Source organism: Mustela nivalis (genome assembly GCF_964662115.1).
Source record: "Mustela nivalis genome assembly, contig: HAP1_SCAFFOLD_475, whole genome shotgun sequence".
NCBI lineage: Eukaryota > Metazoa > Chordata > Mammalia > Carnivora > Mustelidae > Mustela > Mustela nivalis.
Genome location: NW_028136181.1, coordinates 511,687 through 532,906, shown reverse-complemented (window position 1 = coordinate 532,906; position 21,220 = coordinate 511,687). Strand labels below are relative to the sequence as shown.

Genomic DNA, 21,220 nt, shown 5'->3' with positions numbered 1-21,220 from the left:
TTTCTTTACTACAGTTGCCATCATCACGTAACTAACACAATTACAGAAATCCTGGGGCAAGTCTTTAAAATAATTTTCTCAATTCTTAATATCCAGTGGGAAATTATGCAGTTGTTATACTCTCTTGAGGGCTGTTACTGTTGAAACTTCTGCCATAAACTTTGACCCTGCATTCAGTATGTTCAAACTTCATTCTGCAGAGCTATCGCCAGAAGAATACACATTGAATCACTCCCAAGATAAAATTTAAAAACTTATGTTGGATCACAAATCCATAAAAGATATATGCTAGCTTCTCTAAAAATTCTAAAGTGCAGAAGTATTTGTAAATTATGTGAAGTGGTCAAGTCAGTCTGCGGACTGTGATTTGAGGTCCTATGGAATTGTGCCCAGTGGGTATCCATGAAGTTGAGACATGAATGTAGACAATGTGAAATAGCAAGAAAAATAACTAGTAATAATCTTTTGTCAGTTACTTTCTATGAACCCTGTACTGGTTGGCCACACCAATAATTTCAAGTTCCACAAATATGACCAATAGTTTAACACAAAGTGTAACCCCTAATGTTTTTCTCTGAATATATAAAACCAACCAAAATCAAAGAGATTATCAGCACAATGGTACAACAACAAAAAAATTATCAACACCAACATATCTACTACACAAGTAAATAGTTTCTTTGTGAAGATAATCATCCAAAGAAGGGGAAATATGGCATCTTTCCACTTCTTGAAGGAGCGCTGAGTTGATCATTTTCTTCCTAAGCAAGGATGTGGCCATTATTCTATCTGTTGAGAGGTCAGATCAGCCAACCCTCTCTGGTGGTCATCCCCATCCAGAAGTTATTTAGAACAACTACTTAGCATGATATCCTTCTCTTAATATCACTACCCCTTCTGACTCTTAAAACAAACAGATGCCTGGGATTGCTAAATCAGGTCCAGGAATAGCTGATGTGATCTGAGTCACCAAGTCAAGAGTCTGAAAGGACTCTCAGAAAGACAGGAGTCATGTTTGCCCCAACCTTCCTGTACTGAAGACCATATTAAAGGTCTGCAGAACTGAAGATCCCCATGTTAGCTTCCCTCTGTGGCTTAGCCAAGCAATTTTAACTTGTTTTTTTAAATAAGGAGAAATTGTTTTCAAAGAAATTTTACACAAAAACCCAATTATGCAACTCATGGAAGTTGTAGTTAAAAAAAATGTATTTTAAGTTCAAATTCCTTATATTTGTTTCTCAAAAAGTAAATCAATAAGAACACCAGTTAATATGTGCATAACATATTGAAATATTTTAAATTTTTAAAAATTTAAAGAAGTAGTTAAACTATTAAGATAAATCAGAATCAAATATATATGAATAATAATAGCTAACATATACGGAGTACATACTGTGCTAAATGATTGGCATAACAGTTTAATTACTATTTTTATGTAATACATTTTCCATATGTGTGTATATATATGTATATACACACATACACAGACATACACATCCATTATACACATCCTTGCAGACATATGCTACAATTTCATCATCATTATTTCTGTTTCATTAATAAAAACCCAAGGCTTTAAGAAGTTAGATTATGTATTCAGTCACACAGCTAGTAAGCAGAATACTTAGGATCTGAACTCAGAGCTCCCGTGCTCAACCACAAACACAAACTGCTGCTGTAGTTCCAAGAAGCACCATTTCCAGAATTGCTATTCCAATCTATTCACATATTCTTACAGTACAAGCATAATTAGCACATTAAAATATGGCGCCTGGGTGGCTCAGTGGGTTAAGCCACTGCCTTCGGCTCAGGTCATGATCTCAGGGTCCTGGGATCGAGTGCCGCATCGGGCTCTCTGCTCAGCAGGGAGCCTGCTTCCTCCTCTCTCTCTCTGCCTGCCTCTTTACCTACTTGTAATCTCTCTCTGTCAAATAAATAAATCAATCTTTAAAAAAAATATGTTTTTCACAACACTTTTAGTCATTGTAATGAGGCAATGGCCTACGACCATTAATGTGTCCAGAGGCAGTACTTGCTTAGCACGGTCATTCTACATCGTACCATTTATTGTCCCATGTGACCCACAACATTTCCTATAATACTGATTCAAAAACCAAACTGTGAAATTATGTAACTTTCACTTTAAGTTCATTAGCATCAATGGGGAAGTCAAAAAATAAAACAATAGATTTACTTAAGATAATGAACCCTGTAGATAATATGCAATATAAACTTGTCATAAGATATTTAATGGGATCCATCTTGAAACTAATGCATTTACTCTAAAGAAAACTCAAATGGATACGTTTTATACAGAGAGCACTAAAAGTCTCCTTTCCTAAAAGATTTGTTTCCTAATCCATATATATGTGATGAAATAGCTATTTTCCCTAGTAACTCTGAGCTGCTCTTTCTTCAGAAAATCAGATTATTTAAAAGAAAAAAAAATTAAAGCAAAATATGCAGCAAAATATGCAGATACAAGAAAGATACTACAGTAAAATAAACACATAAAATACCTTCAAAATGAGAGGGTATTTGCAAATTCTTTGTATTGGTGTTACTAAATATCCTTCCAGGGGAACATCTGTATTCTTCCGTCCTCCAAGTAGCATGCAGTTCTGCAGTGGAGATAAAAATAATCATAAATTTTTAAAGCTGAAGGCATGAAATTTTCTTTTATCATAAAATTTTCTGTCAAAAACTTGTGAAAGCCTTTCTTTATACCTTCTTTCTCTGAGATGAGCCTGTGAAATCACAAAGAACATTTACAGAAGACAACGAGAAGTATTTTCATATCACGTTAGTTATAGAAACCAAAATATGTTTTAAATACATACCTTTAAAATTAATTTTCATGTACTATCCTCTGAAGTCTGAAGAAAAGAAATAGGATAGAAATGGAGGAATAAATGATGGGTAGGTGGATGGATGGATGGATGGATGGACAGATGGGTGGATGAATGGACTGATGGATAAATAAATAATAGACACAAAGATACACAGATCAATCCTGCTTATAAAGGGAGTTGTGTTGTAGCTGAATTGTGGTGTTGTGCTGTGTTGTAAAGAACAGGGCTGGAGACAACTGGGTTCTATACATCCTCACCACTGACTAGTGATGTAACTTTGTGAGGGAGTCCTGTGAGCATGAACCCCACTGTTGCAGAACTTCCCAGCAGACAAAGGGCTTCCGAGAACTGTTATGAACTAGGAGATGTTATACAGGATGTTATAACCGACCACAGATAGACCACCAGGACATGGGGTATGTGCTACAAACAACATCAGCAGCAGCAGACGAGCAGCCTCGCACGTACAGCAGACCGCAGATTAACCGCAAGCGCCTTTGACGCAGTGACTGAACTGGCATATAAGCAACACTGGCCCTCTGCTTGTCAGAGGGCTCTTGGGACACTCTCACTCAGATCATCCTCCCGGTCGATGCACCCAAAAGGTGTGCTCCAGGGAGGGGATTGGTCACCTTATCAGTCGATGCACCCAAACGGTGTGCTCCCGAGAAGGGGATCGAGCCCTCTCCCTAGCCCACATGGCTAGAGTTGTCTGTCTTGTATTAGCTATTGTGTGGTACATGCTAATAAACAGTTTTCGCTTTCAGTTATTGTGTGTGACCCGTTTGCTTCCACCATCGGACCGGCTCACTCCCCTGGGAGCTCCGTGAGTGGCAGAGAGCTCCCACTTTGGGTTGATTTCAGAATGCTAGTTTTCCTGCCTGTAAAACTGTCGTGTTTTAACCAAGTGATTGCTAAATTACTTTTAGTTATAATACACTACCAGTGACAATGGCCAGCCAGTCTCTGAGAAGGAGGTCAGGTATGATCACCAGAGAGGCAAGATGAATGGAGAAATCTCAAAAGCAGCAATCAGAATAAGATGTAATAGAAGAGAGAATCAACTCTGATTAAAAAAAAAAAGCCTATATCCTCTGAAGCATCTTGTCTTTATTTCATAGTTTAAGTATCAATTTAAAAAAGAAAAAGATTAGAAACTTGTGCCAAATCCTTTTCCTACAATGCCTATCAGAGTGGCTGGCAAAAAGAAAGTAGTCAATAAATATGTAATAAATGGAGAAAAGGGCTCCTCAAATATCATACTGATAATTTAACAACCTTTATACCAGCATTTTACAAGGGTTGAGACTACTGTCCTACATACATTGAGAAGCGAGACCAAGAGCTAAACAGGAAAGGATGAAAAAGAAAAGACTGGGGGTAGCAGTATATGCCCCCACCCCCGACTGTCGTGAGCAACTTGGCTTTAGCCAAATGTATTCATGTCAGCAAAACTAACATCATGCCTTTAACTTCACCCAGACACTTTAGAAGACAGGGAAGCAAAGAAATGTTCTGACTCAAGCATGCTCTTTGAGGGCTTCATCCCCCATTGCAATCAGTTTACCAAAATATTTTTTCCAACCCCACATGGTGCTGTCCCCAGAGGAACCATATGAAACACAACCATGTACATCTCACTGTATTTCCAGTGATGTTTCAGCATCCCTACATAAGTTAGCACCCCTTATAAACACATCCACCCCTTTCCCCATCCCTGGGTTGAAGTACCCTAAGAATTTCATGACTGCTTAACACTGTTATTTCCTTGTCTAATAGGCCCGTACAGATCATGGACTGTCTTCATAACAGCAGAGGTGGGTTGTCACTTTAGACTGGCTTATGAAAGCCAACTCTCTCTCCATGCGTCCAGAAAGAATATCTTCTAAATGACCTCCCAGAGATCTCCCTGATGATGAAAACGGTGGTGGCATATCCAAGTATTTATCACCAAATCTGTAAGCTCTCACCTGTCTTCCCAAGGGTGACTGTTATTAACCCCCATTTTACAGAGATGGAAAATGACACCAGCGATGTAATGAATTTCTTAAAGTCATTCAAGTAATTAGAGGTCACTTAGTACCAGAGCGGGAATTATAAAAGCCAGGTTTCCTACCAGACTGTGCTGTAAGACCATATAAAAACCAGCACTCTTCGGACTTTACTGGCATGGCTTGACACAATTCAGTCAATAAACTAGACCAAGGGGGATCAAAGAGTTGACTGTGCTGAGAAAAGACCGGATTCACTAAGACAATGAAGCTCTAACACCTCCTAAAAAGCCCTAAAATTTTAGTGGCATAGACACCTCTTCTGGCTGTGGCAGAGAAAAGGGATCAGTAAATCCTCTTCCAAAAAAACCAAACCAAACCAAACCAAAACAACAACAACAACAAAAAAACAACTGTAACCTCAGCAAATTGTCAAAAATATCAACTTCAGAGCTCTGGAAATCAACTAAAGTCAAACAAACAAACAAAAAAAAAACGATATTTTTATTCATGAAAAACTGTGGAAATTTCAGATAAGAAAGGTGGGAGTCTATAACATTCTCACAAGAGCTTCTCCCACCTTCCCTCTGCCTCCTCATGCCCCCATCCTCCTCAGCTCACCCTGCCCAGTGGCCCTATCAAAATGGTGCTTCCACAGTGGCTGTCCTGCAGTGGCTCCATCAAAGGGGCCCTGACATAGTGATAGACCCTGAAAACCTGCTTTCAGGTAGACCCTTTACTGCAGAGGGTAAATATCTCACTCCTGAGGGCAATGTCAATAAAGTTAGCACACTCTATAAGAAAAATGGAGAATGCCCACAATTCTGTTGGCCTGAGATTACAGCCCTCTTTGGAGCAGATATCAGGCTGTGCATCTGTAGAAAAGACCCAAAGGGGAAGGGGTATCCCCATGGAAATAAAGACCTAGATCTGACTTGTAAACTGCCTACCCTTTGAATGTCTCCCCCACCCCCCACCAACTAACACATAGATCCATAGACAAGATGATTAACGATGTTTAGTCACCTCTGACAAACCACCAACAGAACTAAGTTAAGCAGTTACTGTAGTCACCCCCTATAAAGAAAGGCTAAATTATAAAACAAACAAACAAAAAAATGAGTAGAGATAGAAGCTGTACATACAAGAGTCACAGGTTCTTAAATCAAGTCCAGGAAAGTTACAACAGCAAAACAAAACAACACAAACAAAAAACAAAAACCAACTTCAGGAAATAGACTTGATAAATTAAGATGAATATTGTTCTTAGAGCAATCACACTAAACACTAAAAACACTAAACAGTAAAAAAAAAAAAAAAAAAAAAACCTAAAAAAAACACTAAAAAACTAAACACTAAAAAAAATAGTTCAAAAACAGCAACAGAGGAGATAAAACAGTACACTAAGGAAGGTAAAGGAGGAACAGAGGGGCAACAATAAAAACACATACAGAAAAAACAGTAAAACAATACCTGTCAATACAATATCAATAATTCAGTTAAAGATCAATGAATGGAACACTCCAATCAAAAGTCAGAGATGATCAGGCTGGATAAAAAAAGCAAGATCCATAATGATGTACTATAGTTGGCTAATTGAATTTAAATAAAATATACTTAAAAAAAAAAAAAAGGTAGGATCTAACTATATACTGTCTACCAGGGACATGTTTTAGATTCAAAGACCTAAATAGTTTGTAAGTAAAATACTGGAAAAAGATAAACAAACAGTACAAGAAGTGTCATGGCTATAATAATATCAGCCAAAACAGACTTTAAGAAAAGAAATATCCCGGGGCACCTGGGTGGCTCAGTGGGTTAAGCCTCTGCCTTCAGCTCAGGTCATGATCTCAGGGTCCTGGGATCAAGCCCCACATCGGGCTCTCTGCTCAGCACGGAGCCTGCTTCCCTCTCTCTCTGCCTGCCTCTCTGCCTACTTGTGATCTCCATCTGTCAAATAAATAAACAAAATCTTTAAAAAAACAAACAAATAAATAAATAAAAAAGAAAAGAAATATGCCTAGGGACAAAGAAAAACATTTTATGATCAATAGAAATAAAAATACAAGCACTTTCAATGCGTATATATTTAATAACAGAGCCCCAATACATATAAAACAAAACTGACATAATTGAAAGGCAAGACAGACAATTTAACAATTATACCTATAGATTTCAATATCCTACCCTCAATAACTGACAGAACACCTAGAGGAAAAGACAAAGAAGAGAAGAACAACACTATGAACAAAACTGACCTAACATTTATAGAATATTCCACTCAACAGCTGCAGAATATGCATAGTTTTTAAGCACACATGAAGCATACAGAGAGGGGGAAAAAACAAAAAACTCCAGGACAGATCACATGCTAAGCCATAAAAATGTCTTAATGAATTTAAAAAGATTTAAATGATTTAATTATGTTCTCTGACCAAAATGGAATTAAATTTAAAAAGTCAACTACAGGAAGAAATTTGAAAAATTCCAACATTGGGAAATAAAATAACAGAATGTTAAAACTGATGATTCTAAGATTTTACCCTACTGACAAGCTCAAAAGTCAACAGGCCAGAGATTTCTGGATGCTGGAAGAACACGTGAAACTCCTAAGCCAGAGCTACAGGACTTTTTTCCCCTTAGAGCAATAGCAGTAGCCAGAGTATCATTATTTGGGGGCCAGTTTGCCAAGGCTCAGTTCCCAAATTGCAACACAGGGAAGACCAGGTGGCCCATGCACATGGGACACCAGGAAAGGAGACCTAAGGCTAAGAACCATGCATCTTTCATGAGGTCAGCAGGCATGACTGCCCATCACTTAGGAGGAAGAGAATATCTCTACTTTCTGATATAAACGTCCCTTATATTGTGATATAAACATCCTTTAAAGATCAGCCAGAACAAAAGCAGTCAGTCCCTCCACTCAGAAAATGTGCAGGGACACAGTCCCATGCAGAACTGCCTTCCAAGACAAACTCTAAATAAAGAATAGACTATAGATATTACAAAGGAAACTAGACCTTTTCAATAACAAAACATATGTAAAATTTTAGGGAATAAAACTAATGCAGTGTGTAGGGCAAAATTCATAGCTTTAAACACCTACGTTGGAAAAAGCAAAAAGGTTCCAATAAAAACTCTTGACAAACTATGAATATAGTGGAACTTCTTCAACTGTAAGAGGACATCTGTGACAACAGTTAACATCACACTTCATGATGAAAAACTGATTGATTTCCCCCAAGATCAGAACCAAGGCAGGCATGTCTGTTCTTATCACTTCTATTCAATAGTAAACTGGTTCTAACCAGTGCAAAACCCAGGGAGATAAAAAAGACAATTATATTGTAAAGGAAGTAATATAACTGTCTTTACCCTCAGATGACTTCATTCTATATGTAAAGTGTCCTAAGAATCTACCAAAAAACTACTAGAACTAATACATGAATTTAAAGCACATGATACAAAAATATACAATAAACAAAAATAAATAAAAGTCAAATGTTTATATGGTAGCAATAAACAGTCCAAAAATGATATTAAGATCATTCCAATCACAACAGCATCAAAAAGAGCGAAATACTTGGGAAAAAACTTAACAAGTAAGAATAAAACCTGAATACGGACTTCTTAAATAAAATGAAAATATGTTCATAGGGAAAAATTTAATAAATCCTACTTCAACAAAATGTAAGAATTTTGATTTCCAAAAGATAACATTTTTAAACAAACCACACTGAGTGGAAATATTCACAAATTATATGTCAGATACAGAAGGTGTATTCCAAAATAAAGAACACTTGTAGCTCAATATAAGATAAACATCTCAATTTAAAAATTGAGCAAAAGTTCTGAATAAGCATTTCACTAACAGGATATATGAATGTCTAATGAGATCATTGAAAGCATACCTGATATCAATGGTCATGAGAGAAATGCAAATAAAAATCATCTTGAGATAAACTACACCCACTAAACCAGCTGTAATTGCAACTGTTAATACCATGTGTTTGCAAAGATATAAAGAATCTGCAAACATACATTGCTGGTGTATATGGCACAGTCATTTTGGCAGTTTCTTAAATATACACTTACTATGACCTAGCAATTCCACTCTTAGCATCCATCCAAGAAAATGAAAATATCCACACAAAGACTTGTACATGAATGTTCATCTCAGCATCGTTTATAAAACAGTTCAAACTGGACATTTCCTGACTTTTTCTATACTAATACCTCTCTCCAAAAAGATCTTCAAGGCCCATCATTAAACTCATACCTGCTTGCTGACCAAAGCCCATATACTGGCAAATGGATAAATAAAATATGGTATAGCCGTACAACGAATACTATCCAGCAATAAAAATGAATGGCATATGGATACATGTCACAATGGGGATGAACCTCAAAACATTTTACTCAGTAAAAGAAACCAGGTGTAAAATATTACATTGAAGGATTCCATTTGTAAGAACTATCCAGAAAAGGCAAACTACAGAGATTGAAAATAAATCAATGATTGCCTAAAGTTTACAGGGGTTGTAGAGATGGGCCATGAGCAGGCATGAGGGATGTGCTAGAAATCTCTATAACTGGATATTGGGGATTATTCCTCCACTCCACAATTGGCTAGATATTATTGAATTGTACACTTCAATGTGGTCCTCACTGGCAATTAAATTGCCCAAATTACTACCAAAATATGCATTTCTTTGTGCTATCCTGAAGAAATGAAACATAGATTCTTATTCTTTCTGTGGAAAGTGAGTAAAGAATTTATGCAGGAGAAAGGTCAATCTTTAAATTTCTTTTCTACCATATCCAGGATCTGCTTCCTTCCTGTGACTGCCCCACTTACAGCTCTCTTAGAAAAGCAAATGAAACCCTAGGGAGCTGAGGGATATAAAAGCGATGATGAGCATAAATGTCTTCTCTCACTAAGAATCTGTGGTTCTCACAAACAATTCATAGTCAGCCAGGAGAGGGCATTATCAGTGTTTGCCCATCCATGAGCTCCTGCCAACTCTCTCCTCTTACGATTAGAGTCCTTTGGGACTCTAGTCTCCTAGGTTAGACACATTTAAAGCATTGTCCCATGAGTACTTTTTACACCACACTGACGCTAGTCCTTGGTTCCTTAGAGAGCCTATCAACAAATCACAGCGTATGGTAACACTCATACATATACTTACCAAAAAAAATGTGCAGATTGTTCTTATTTTGTTAAGTTCGAGAACCAATTTCTCTGCCTTCTCATGGTTACTACAATATTCATCATATATACGAAACTTGTCTTTCTGTGAATTTGAATAAGGATAAGTTAGAGAGAGTCATGGCAGTAGTTACTTGGAAAGATTAACCTGTATGATGTTTGTGAACATACGCTATGTGTCCAAAGTGTTTACAATATTTTGGGAGCTCTATTCTATGTATGTATCTAAGCACACTTTATTTATCAATTTTCTCTGATTCAAGAATAATAATCTAAGAAAAAAGGTTATATTAACTAGAGTCCAATATGATGTATGCAATACTAAGTAAATGAGCCAAATGGTAGCAAATTACAGAGAAGAGAGTGCTTAGCTTTCCTGAGAGGGTTCAGATACAGCTTAAAAAAAAAAAAGTAGTATCTGAGCAAGGTTCAGAGAGATGAATCCATCATTCCCAGGCAGGGTGAGGGAAGAAAGCATTTTAGGAACAGGGAAAAGCATGTGCCTGATCATGCAAGAATAGAGAGACCTAGTACCCTGCAGTTCACATGCACCAATCTGGACAGCTGTGTTTAGGAGGGACAGGAACAAATGAGAATAGTCAGCAACAAGTGACTAAGATAATGATGGACTTTGAAGACTCTAATATGAGACTCTCTGTGAAAAAGTATGAGAGGTAATTTCAAGTAGAATGATTTGTTAGTATAATAAAGTAAGGAAATGGTAGCTACTTTCAGACAGCTGTCATACTGTAATAGGACTTACAACAGCGTGTAGCTCCAAAACAAAAGCCAAGACCACTGGGTGGAAATTGCAAGGGCAATCCATAATGGGCAGTGGTAGGCAGATTCAGGATTAACATAAAGGTCTTCTAGTGTTTATAGTTCTCACTAAAAGTGATCAAGTAGGAACAAAATAAATAACCTTCGTATTTGCTACAGAAGGGGTACTTTCAAAAAGGGAGTAATTTCACCATCATGGCCTCTGAGCATCCTTCCGTCATTAAATTTTCTCTCAGTGGCTTGGATTAGTATCTACCAAAGCAGCTCCAATACCAGGAAGACACAGAAAATGTATTGATCAAATATTAGAACCGAAGTACCCTCTGGAATTTCCATGACATACATTTGGAAAGCAACAATGTATACTATTTTATATAGCCAGCAAAAAATATATTGAGTCTGTCTTTTTTCCACTGTATATTTTTTCCTGTTCTGTGGAAGATGAATTGACCATAGAGCTTAGGGTCCATATCTGGGCTCTCTACTCTGATCCAATGGTCTATGTGTCTTTTTTTTTTTTTTAATTTTTCAATTTATTTATTTTCAGAAAAACAGTATTCATTATTTTTTCACCACACCTAGTGCTCCATGCCACCCATGCCCTCTATATTACCCACCACCTGGTACCCCAACCTCCCACCCCCCCCGCCACTTCTGTTTTTTATACCAGTACCATACTGTCTTGGTGATCATGACTTTGTAGTAAAGCTTGAAATCAGGTAACGTGATGCCCCCAGTTTCTGTATTTTCATTGTTAGTGTATAAGAAAGCCACTGATTTCTGTACATTGACTTTGTATCCTGCCACGTTATGAATTGCTGTATGAGTTCTAGTAGTTTGGGGGTGGAGTCTTTTGGGTTTTCCATATAAAGAATCACGTCATCTGCGAAGAGAGAGAGTTTGACTTCTTCACTGCCTATTTAGATACCTTTTATTTCTCCTTGTTCTCTGATTGCTGTTGCTAGGACTTCTAATACTATGTTGAACAAGAGTGGTGAGAGTGGGCATCCTTGTCGTGTTCCTGATCTCAATGGGAAGGCTGCAGCGTTTTCCCATTGAGGATGATATTTGCTGTGGGTCTTTCATAGATAGATTTTATGAAGTTCAGAAATGTTCCCTCTATCCCTATACTTCGAAGTGTTTTAATCAGGAATGGATGCTAGATTTTGTCCAATGCTTTTTCTACATCAATTGAGAGGACCACGTGGTTCTTCTCTCTTCTCTTATTGATTTGTTCTATCACATTGATTGATTTGCGAATCCCTTGTAACCCAGGGATGAATCCCACCTGGTCATTTAATGTGCTATTCGATCCTGTTTGCTAGGATCTTTTTGAGAATCTTAGCATCCATATTCATCAGTGATATTGGTCTAAAATTAAATACAGTCTCTTCAATAAATGGTGCTGGGAAAACTGGACAGCTATATGCAGAAGAACGAAACTCGACCATTCTCTTACACTGTACATGATGATAAACTCAAAATGGATAAAAGATCTCAATGTGAGACAGGAATCCATCAGAATCGTAGAGGAGAACACCGGCAGTAACCTGTTCGATATCAGCCACAGCAACTTCTTTCAAGATATGTCTCCAAATGCAAAGGAAACAAAAGCAAAGATGAACTTTTGGGACTTCATCAAAATCAAAGGCTTCTGCACAGCAAAGGAAACAGTCAAAAAAAACAAAGAGGCAACCCACGGAATGGGAGAAGATATTTGCAAATGACAGTACAGACAAAAGGTTGATATCCAGGATCTATAAAGAACTCCTGAAACTCAACACACACAAAACAGACAATCATATCAAAAAATGGGCAGAAGATATGAACAGACACTTCTCCAATCAAGACATACAAATGGCTATTAGACACATGAAAAAATGTTCATCATCACTAGCCATCATGGAGATTCATATTAAAACCACATTGAGATACCACCTTACACCAGTTACAATGGCCAAAAATAGAAAGACAGGAAGCAACATGTGTTGGAGAGGATGTGGAGAAAGGGGAACCCTCTTACACTGTTGGTGGGAATGCAAGTTGGTGCAGTCACTTTGGAGAACAGTGTGGAGATTCCTCAAGAAATTATAAATAGAGCTTCCCTATGACCCTGCCATTGCATTACTGGGTATTTACCCCAAAGATACAGATGTAGTGAAAAGAAGGGCCATCTGTACCCCAGTGTTTAGAGTAGCAATGGCCACGGTCGCCAAACTGTGGAAAGAACCAAGATGCCCTTCAATGGATGAATGGATAAGAAAGGTGTCCATATACACTATGGAGTATTATGCCTCCGTCAGAAAGGAGGAATACCCAACTTTTGTGGCAAGATGTACAGGACTGGAAGAGATGATGTTGAGTGAAATAAGTCAAGCAGAGAAAGTCAATTATCATATGGTTTCACTTATTTGTGGAGCATAACAAATAGCATGGAGGACAAGGGGAGATGGAGAGGAGAAGGGAGTTGAGGGAAATTTGAAGGGGAGGTGAACCATGAGAGACTATGGACTCTGAAAAACAATCTGAGGGTTTTGAAGGGGTGGGGGGTGGTAGGTTGGGGGATCCAGGTGGTGGGTGTTGGAGAGGGCACGGGTTGCATGGAGCACTGGGTATGCTGCAAAAATAATGAATTCTGTTATGCTGAAAAAATAAAAAGTATTAAAAAAATCATTGATAACTTGATAAAGTAAAATATATATATATTGAGTTACTTATTTCAAGAGATGGTATGACCCAGAATGAAATATGCTTCAGAAATAGTTTAGCTAAATTCATGGATGACAGATTCATAGTGTGTTACTGAGGAAATGGATGTCAGAGTGCAAGATTCCCATGTGAGGCCCTGGACTAAGGCAGCAAATGCCCATCTGGCAGAAGATGGGAATTCCTTCATGAAGAGGAACAATCTGGATTAAGTGGACACAATCATGCATGGTTTCTAGTTATACCCAAGGAAAGTACGGCTTGATCTTCCTATGCCAAGGAGCCTCTCTCCATTTAATATTAATTACCTTTATGAAATATTTCCTGATTATAAAAAGGACATATGCAGCTCTGCCCACTACATACAGAATTACAGCCTTAGAGACTACATACCATTACCTTTCTAAAGGCTAAATATAAATAAAAATAAACAAACATTGACTTCTGTGACAAAATACTCTTATGCATTTTAAAATAAAACATCAATTATATAGCACTTTGGTATAGAAAGAAATTCAGGTAGGTGTTTGGAAAATTAGCGTCTGTGGAATGCTATAAATAGCAGCACTATTTTTCTTTTCTTTTTTTTTTTTTTTTTTTTGCTATGAATGCCCTTCAGTTCTAAAAATAATTTTCATTTTATAGGTGACTTCTTATTTTATAAATCAATTACACAAATAATTTCAACTATCCTGTCCAAAGAGACAGAAATGATTACATGAGCGTGATGTGTAATTTGAAACAACTGAGGTCTGACTGGTTATACTTCTCCACCACTCAGTATGACCTTCTGAGAAACTACCCTTGAGAAACACCAAGACTCTGGTGTCTGTGTACCTAGAGTGACACCCCTTGTTCACCCGCAGGCTTGTCACCAGCCGATTAACAAGGAAACATTCTGACTCACAAAAGGCTCATCACGCCATTATAAGAGTAAGGATTTTCTGCCTCAAAAGGGAAATGCTCTGTCTTTGGGAGAAACATAAAAATCCATTCATTATGAACAGCCTGAATATTCATTAGGATTCAAAGCTACAGAGGATGCGAAGAACTAACTTGCTGGGAAAAAGAAAAGGCTGTTTGTTCTTCACTGAGTAAAATGGATGATGTGAGGCCCTCATCCCCTTTCTGGCTCTCAGTGGAAGATTTCATTGGCCTTAAAAGACCCCAAATTTTCCGTGTCACATTTTACTTCTACACTGAGTTCTCACATGCTACTGTGCTAAAAGCTAAACCTTAAAATCTGGAGCTATACCTTAAAACCTTAAAATCCAGAGCTTCTAAAATAAACAGAAATTGATCTTACAAAGTGAGGAAAGCAGGTTCCCACTTCTTGTTGAGCGTTAGGTTCTGAATGCAGGCATTCTTCCACGACTTTTGAAAATTCCTTATGTACAGCAAGGATATCTTCAATGTTTGAGAACAGCATCTACAAATAAATATAAGTGCAATAATGAAGCAGGTAAAAAAAAAGTCCATGAGAGGATGGTATTCTCTTTCCAAGCTGAAAATTTCAGGGCATGCTTATCCTTTCCACCCACCCAGAGAGCAGAGGACCAATTTTGTATGGACATCCTTTCTACTCCTACACAGCTCTGGGAACCAGGAACCCATTCCTGGCTCTCAGGAAAAACCCGAGTGACTAAATCCAAGCATGACAGTCCCAAACCCATTAGTGAGAATGGGCAGCAGGTAACATAGTGCAGGCAGATTTGCTGGTAGGCTTTTCAGAGCAAAGGCTTCTTTGGTTCTGGAACGGCATCCTGGAATGGACAGCTTCCCCTCTGGAAAGGTGCTGTCTGGAAGTGATAGCTTGGACAGCTACAACGTCATTTTGCAGGGATGAGAGGAGCCATTCCTGGGGCAAAGTGGATAACCTGAATGGCAAAGTGAAGAGCTAGACAGAACCTGGCAATCTTATCGACCTCCCTGAGTCACAGGTCCTGAACCTTCTCTTCTGTCTGGAGTCCCCAAATGAGAGCTGAAGTGTCTCCAAGTCATTTGAATAATAAGTGTCTTTTGCTTGAGACCTAAAGCACACAAACTAAAATGCTCCCATGGTAAGAGAATTTGAAAGTTCATTTTTAATTTATGAAAAAATAGTCAGAAGAGCCTATAAAAATCCTTGGGAATTTTTTAATTTTTGTAAAATAAAACAGCAAATCAGCACCAAAAATAAACATCAATAATAATTTAGGCAGCTTAAATGAATAGTAATGTAGTGCAATTAATTTTCATTTACCTCCTCCCCCCTTTACAAAACCCTTCATCATTTTCCTTTCCTGCAGCCTAAAAGGAAGGGCTTATACATGTGTTTCTGAGTTGAAGACATTATGCAGACATTATCCGCACCACGGAACCACTCAAATCATTTACCCTTGCCTTCCTAAGCCACATCTGGCAATTCTCCCACTTAGGGCTCTATTCCCCCCTGCTCACAGACACTGAGGTTCTTGGTCAGGAGTTTGTTTTTCTCCCTCTTTTCAAACTGTCCTAAGGCCTTGGCAGAAAGTTGTTCCATGTCTTCTCGCCATCCTTGTCAGTCTCTGTTTCTTTTCCCAAACCCTCTTTCCCTTTATCTCAGGGTTGCCCACACAAGTGGCTGGTGCAGAACTTATAGTGGAACTGAGGAGAAGCTGAAAAGCCTAGAGTAACATCCCACAGAAGAAATTTTAACTAAAAGGGAATGTGTGCTTGGGTTAAGGGCTGTCTGTGTCTCCTCACCTTTACTGTTTCTTTTGTTATATTTTTCTCAATTTTTGATGCTGCACACTGGTTCATTCTTGTAAGAATGCCTGCATGAAACAAACAAATAAAAAAAGATTTTGTGAAGGCAACATTAGGTTAGTAAAATAACAGGGTATTGATTAGAACTAAATTTTTTGTAGGAAGCCAGAGTTTAAAAACCCAATAACTACTGAGAATAATAGTTTTGTTGTAAAAAGTGAAACCCTGGTTCACAGTGGTTTTTCCCTGGGAATTATATCCTTCAGAATTTGGGGGCAAGACCAAAAGTGACCATGTATATACATGAACTAAATTTATCCATCACGATCTCATTGTTCTGTGGTAAACAGGAGTCAAATGTTTCCTAAACTTCTAAGTCTTGTGAAGCACATAACACCAAGATCTAATGAAAAATGGGATTTCTGATTTTTAAAAAAGGGGAGGGGTCAGAAATTCCAAGGTGATCCTTTGGAACTAAGATAGACTGAGATAGACTGAGGGAAGAAATAGGGAGTCAAAGATAGAAAGAGAATGAAAGAGAAAGAGAGAAAGAAAGTGACTCTTCAAGAAGGAATGAAACAATTTCCCTTCCCTTCCTAACTACCCCCTGCCAAGTTTTAGAAAGCCAGATTTTGCATTTCTGGGATCAGGTCAGGGCTCTCCAAAGCCCTATGGTAGGCAGAAAAGTTCCTTAGTATTTCAAAGATCTGGACTCTCCTTAATAAGTCATTAATTAAACTTGGACCCATGACCAAGTAAGCTATTATTTTTGCAAACGAAGAAAAGAGTAGAAAGAACTTTTTATATTGGGCCTTAAAATAGAAAGTTTGGAAGGAAAAGGAGAAGTGACTTTCCATGCAGTCACTTGTGTCCTCAAGACATTGCTCATTAGCCACCTAGTAACCAGGTGAAATCATTGTTTCCCTGTCTGTCTTAAGAACTTCAAGTACTACCAGCCAAGTTGGGGTATGAGTACATAGCCCATCAATCCCCAGGGCACACAGAGTCTCCAAGGAACCTCTGGATACTAATATCAAACAAATGAAGATTAAAGTAAGAATCCCATTTTTGACATGCTATATTTACAAAGACTTAAGAGATTAAGAAAACCCTCTCTGCTTGCCTCTCTGCCTACTTGTGATCTCTCTCTCTCTGTCAATAAATAAAATATTTTTTAAAAAAAGAGAGATTAAGAAAACCCAGTATTGCTCATAATGTTCCAAATCACCCTCAAGCACACTGGAGTAAGAATATGAAATGGCACAGGGGCGCCTCAGTGGCTCAGTTGATTAAGCATCCAACTCTTGATTTCAGCTCAGGTCCTGATCTCTGAGTTGTGAGACGGAGCCACACATCAGGCTCTGGGCTGAGTGTGAAGCCTACTTAAGATTCTCTTTCTCCCTCTGTCTCTGCCCCTCCCCCTTCTAAAAAAAGGGGGGGGGGTATAAAATGGCACAACATATCTGGGAATAACTTGACCATATATCTCAAATTTTTAAATGGGCATACCCTTTAACCCAGAAATTCTTACCTCCAAGAATTTATCCCAAGAAAGCTTTTCAGATAAGATGAAATATTAATTACAAAAGTGAAAACATTGGAAACAACATAAATGCCCATTCAAAAGGGAATCATTTATATAATGGTACATGCAAATTACAAAATACTATGCAGAACTATAATCATAAGTGGAATGTGACCAAAATTTCATAGAAATATGTGTAAATAGATGTCTATAAAATATTGTTTCATGAACAAATTTATCAAACAGCTTTCTTGATAGGTACACACTTATATGTACACACAAATACATATTACACACACAAGCATATAGGCATAAATATACTTGTGTAATGGCAGTGTGCATTCATACTAAGAAAAAATATGTAGCACATATCAAAATGCAACAGTGGTTAAAGTGACCTTTGTATACCTCCTTATGCACAGAATATTTGGCTGTGAGCATACTGTAACATTAGTAAAAAGAAAAGCAAAACTATTAAAAAAAATGAGCCATAGGACCTCATTCCTAGCATTAGCTTCAAACTCATCTCTATTCCTGATTCAATTAGTTCATGTTTCAGTCTATAATTACAAAGCCACATCAATACTAACAGCCTCAACAGAATGAAATAATTCAGCTGAATTAAATAAACTTAATAAGAAAGTAATGGATGTCTTGTCCTTGTTTTTTTAATTGGAAACTTGTGATATGATTTTTGAACTATTATCTAGAGTTAAGTAAAATTACTCATGAAAAGAGATTTCAAATTTTCTGACTTTGCCCATTTTAATCACTATCAGTCTCATTTTTAATTTTAGATTTGGTTTTGTACACTCATATCAAAAAGGCTCCATCAGTTCTTTCCACTTAGTCTTAAAATAACATGGTGGTGTAGTCGCCTAGTTTACATTTCGTGTTGACCACACAGTAAACAGGTAACCTCTCATGCAAGCAAAACCAAAAGTTCACCTCTACATTTATAAACCTTTTCTTAGGAGCTAAACTCAGTCACATTCTGAAGCCCATGAATTAAAGTAAGGAGACAGTACGAATGGATCAAAATGTGAGTTAGAAAGGCACATACACACTAAGAAAGTAAACTGTATCTTCACCTGACTTTTTATCTTCTTAGCCTCTGTGACAACATGGAACTTTTTGTTTAACTGTATATGAAAGAAAACCTGGAAATTGTTAACATTTCTGATGAGGCATTTGTCTTTCATTTAATACACACCGTTCAGTCAGATTTCAGATAGTTTGCCTAGAGCACAAAATCACTAAAACTGACATTCTTAACAAAACATGTAAGTCTTCTTTCCCTAAGATAAAGAAAAATAACATGTTTTCAGAATCCTCTTGTAAAAACCAGCATCTACAAAGTCCTTTCAGTCTTTGTAATTGGAGCATTTAATTTTTTCTCCAATTAGTCATTAATACCCTAAATACAAAAATACATGAGAGATTTCATACACTGTTTTATCTCTGCATTCGTTAATTCCTATTGGTCCAGAGTTTCATCAGAATTAGGTCATCTTCACTTTGATATGAATACATTGAAAGTAAGTACTGGAAAAAGCTTGTAATGCCAGTGGTTCTCAAGCTTTTTATTGTGCATGAAATCTGGAGAGTTTCTTCTAATTGCAGATTGCCCTATCCCCAGAAGGTCTGACTCAGCAGACTAGTTGAGGACCCAGAAATCTGCACGTTGGTAAGTTCCCCAGATGATTCTGATATAGTTGGTATAGAGACCACATCTGATGAACACTCCTGTGAGTTTATTCTTCCAAAGACTAAAGAAACAGACCGCGAAGAAATAAGTGAGTCTCAATAGCAAAAATGGGTTCAGTTATTTCTTCTTTATTTTCAAACCCTATGTCAGCTCCCTCTATTCACAATAACCTCTGGATCTGCCACTTGGTGTTCCTGATCATCATACCAGAGGATACCGTTTGGACCATGAACCTCAAATATGGGCTGCATAAACGGGGCATAATATGTCTGAAGGCTAGGGAGATGCAGAGACCAGTGACCTAAGACAGACTACATTGCATTTGGAAGAGGTGAGGCTCACAGTTACCCTTTCTTGTGCCTTCCAGCTTGCAGGTGTGTCAGCATGAACTCAATTTGCCAGCATTCAGCTAACAATGATTACACAACACATTCCTAGATTCACTGCAGTCAGGGGCTTCTCTTTCCCTACACCAAGAACAGAATTCTTCATCTCCTCTTCAGTTTCTTCCATTTTGTTTTTTTCCTACCATGTATTTGGTAAAACGGGATAAATGCCATATATTAATTAAAGCTTAAGAAAGCTAAAAATGTCACAAATGTGCAACCAAGAGAGTAAAAGAAGGAAGAAAACTCATGAGGATAAAAGAGAGAGAAAACAGCAATTCCCTTCCTCCATGTCTGCCCATCTGGGCCACTGCTTGTTGAAAGGGTAAGACAAACTCCACGATGAATTTCATTCTCAGAATGTACCAGTTTACTTTATAATTCTGATGTACTAATTTATCTCCTTCAACTCATTTTTGTCCTCCCCACTCTTCCTGTCAGGCACGCACAGTAGATCACTCTTAAAAGTCACACAGACATGTTCATTGCTATAACATTTTCAGATAGTTGTGGATATTCTTCTTTAATACAACACCAAACTTCATTAAGTGGTCATTTCTTAAAGGGTAGTCATGATTTTTAATCTGAAACCAATGATATCAGTGAACTCTCCACACTCTGTTGCATTAAAACCAACTAATCTATCTGCAGTTTGAAGGGATGTATTACATATGCTTGATGCTGTACTTTTTTTTTTTTTTTAGCAATGATTCACTGGGAGTTAAATATATCTTCAAGATATTAACACATTTTGTTATTTTATATCAAAGAAAACCCACCATCACAATAGTTAATATCACTATCCAACTCATTAGAAAAATCTGTAGGTATTTGGAAAGTATCCAGCTCATAGATATAAATTTTCCAAAACTCGAATTTCCTTGCAAACTTGAATTTATCATCATCAACAAGTACTATCAGTTGTTTTCCTTGAGGTGAAAAGCTTACTTTATTCTTTTTTTTTGAAAAAAAGTATCTGCCAAATGCCTGAGTGCCCTGAAACTGAAACATAGTTTATCTCACAGTTGTTATTTCAAGTAAATATAATGTTCCATAGCAACTCAATCACAAATTCTAGTCCCTGGAGACAACCATATTTTTGAGTATGCAGCAGAAGTACTAGATATACTTCCCATTTCATCACACAGAATATTAAAAAGGCACATGCTCAAGAGTCAGGACTTAATAAAACTCATATTTTTTACAGCTTTAAGTGAAATTGGCATCCCCTTGTCACTCCCTCATGAGGGAGGACCAGGAAGTATGTAGTAGCTCCTAGTAGAATTTGGTGTCACTGCTCGATTCACACTAAAACATCAGCAGTTTTACACAT

General features: G+C 37.5%; 1 protein-coding gene across 7 annotated transcripts in view; it reads right to left on the bottom strand.

Annotated features, from left to right (window-relative positions):
* LOC309857187 (phosphatidylinositol 3,4,5-trisphosphate-dependent Rac exchanger 2 protein-like) overlaps window positions 1–16,361 on the bottom strand; it is a 73,843-nt gene extending 57,482 nt beyond the window's left edge. For 5 of the 7 annotated variants that reach the window (XR_014307520.1, XR_014307522.1, XM_082750002.1 and 2 more), the window contains exons 1-4: window positions 16,266–16,361; window positions 14,848–14,970; window positions 10,036–10,140; window positions 2,520–2,621 (exon numbers count right to left, since the gene is read on the bottom strand). Coding sequence is in view for 3 of the 7 variants with exons in the window: in XM_082750002.1 (XP_082606128.1) it covers window positions 2,520–2,621; window positions 10,036–10,140; window positions 14,848–14,970; window positions 16,266–16,322 (387 nt within the window). In the remaining 4 variants the exon portion in view is untranslated. Of the gene's footprint in view, window positions 1–2,519; window positions 2,622–10,035; window positions 10,141–12,294; window positions 12,319–14,847; window positions 14,971–16,265 lie in introns of those variants that run through there. The other 2 variants (XR_014307521.1, XR_014307523.1) reach the window with 2 other exon arrangements.
* Between the last annotated feature and the right edge of the window lie 4,859 nt (window positions 16,362–21,220).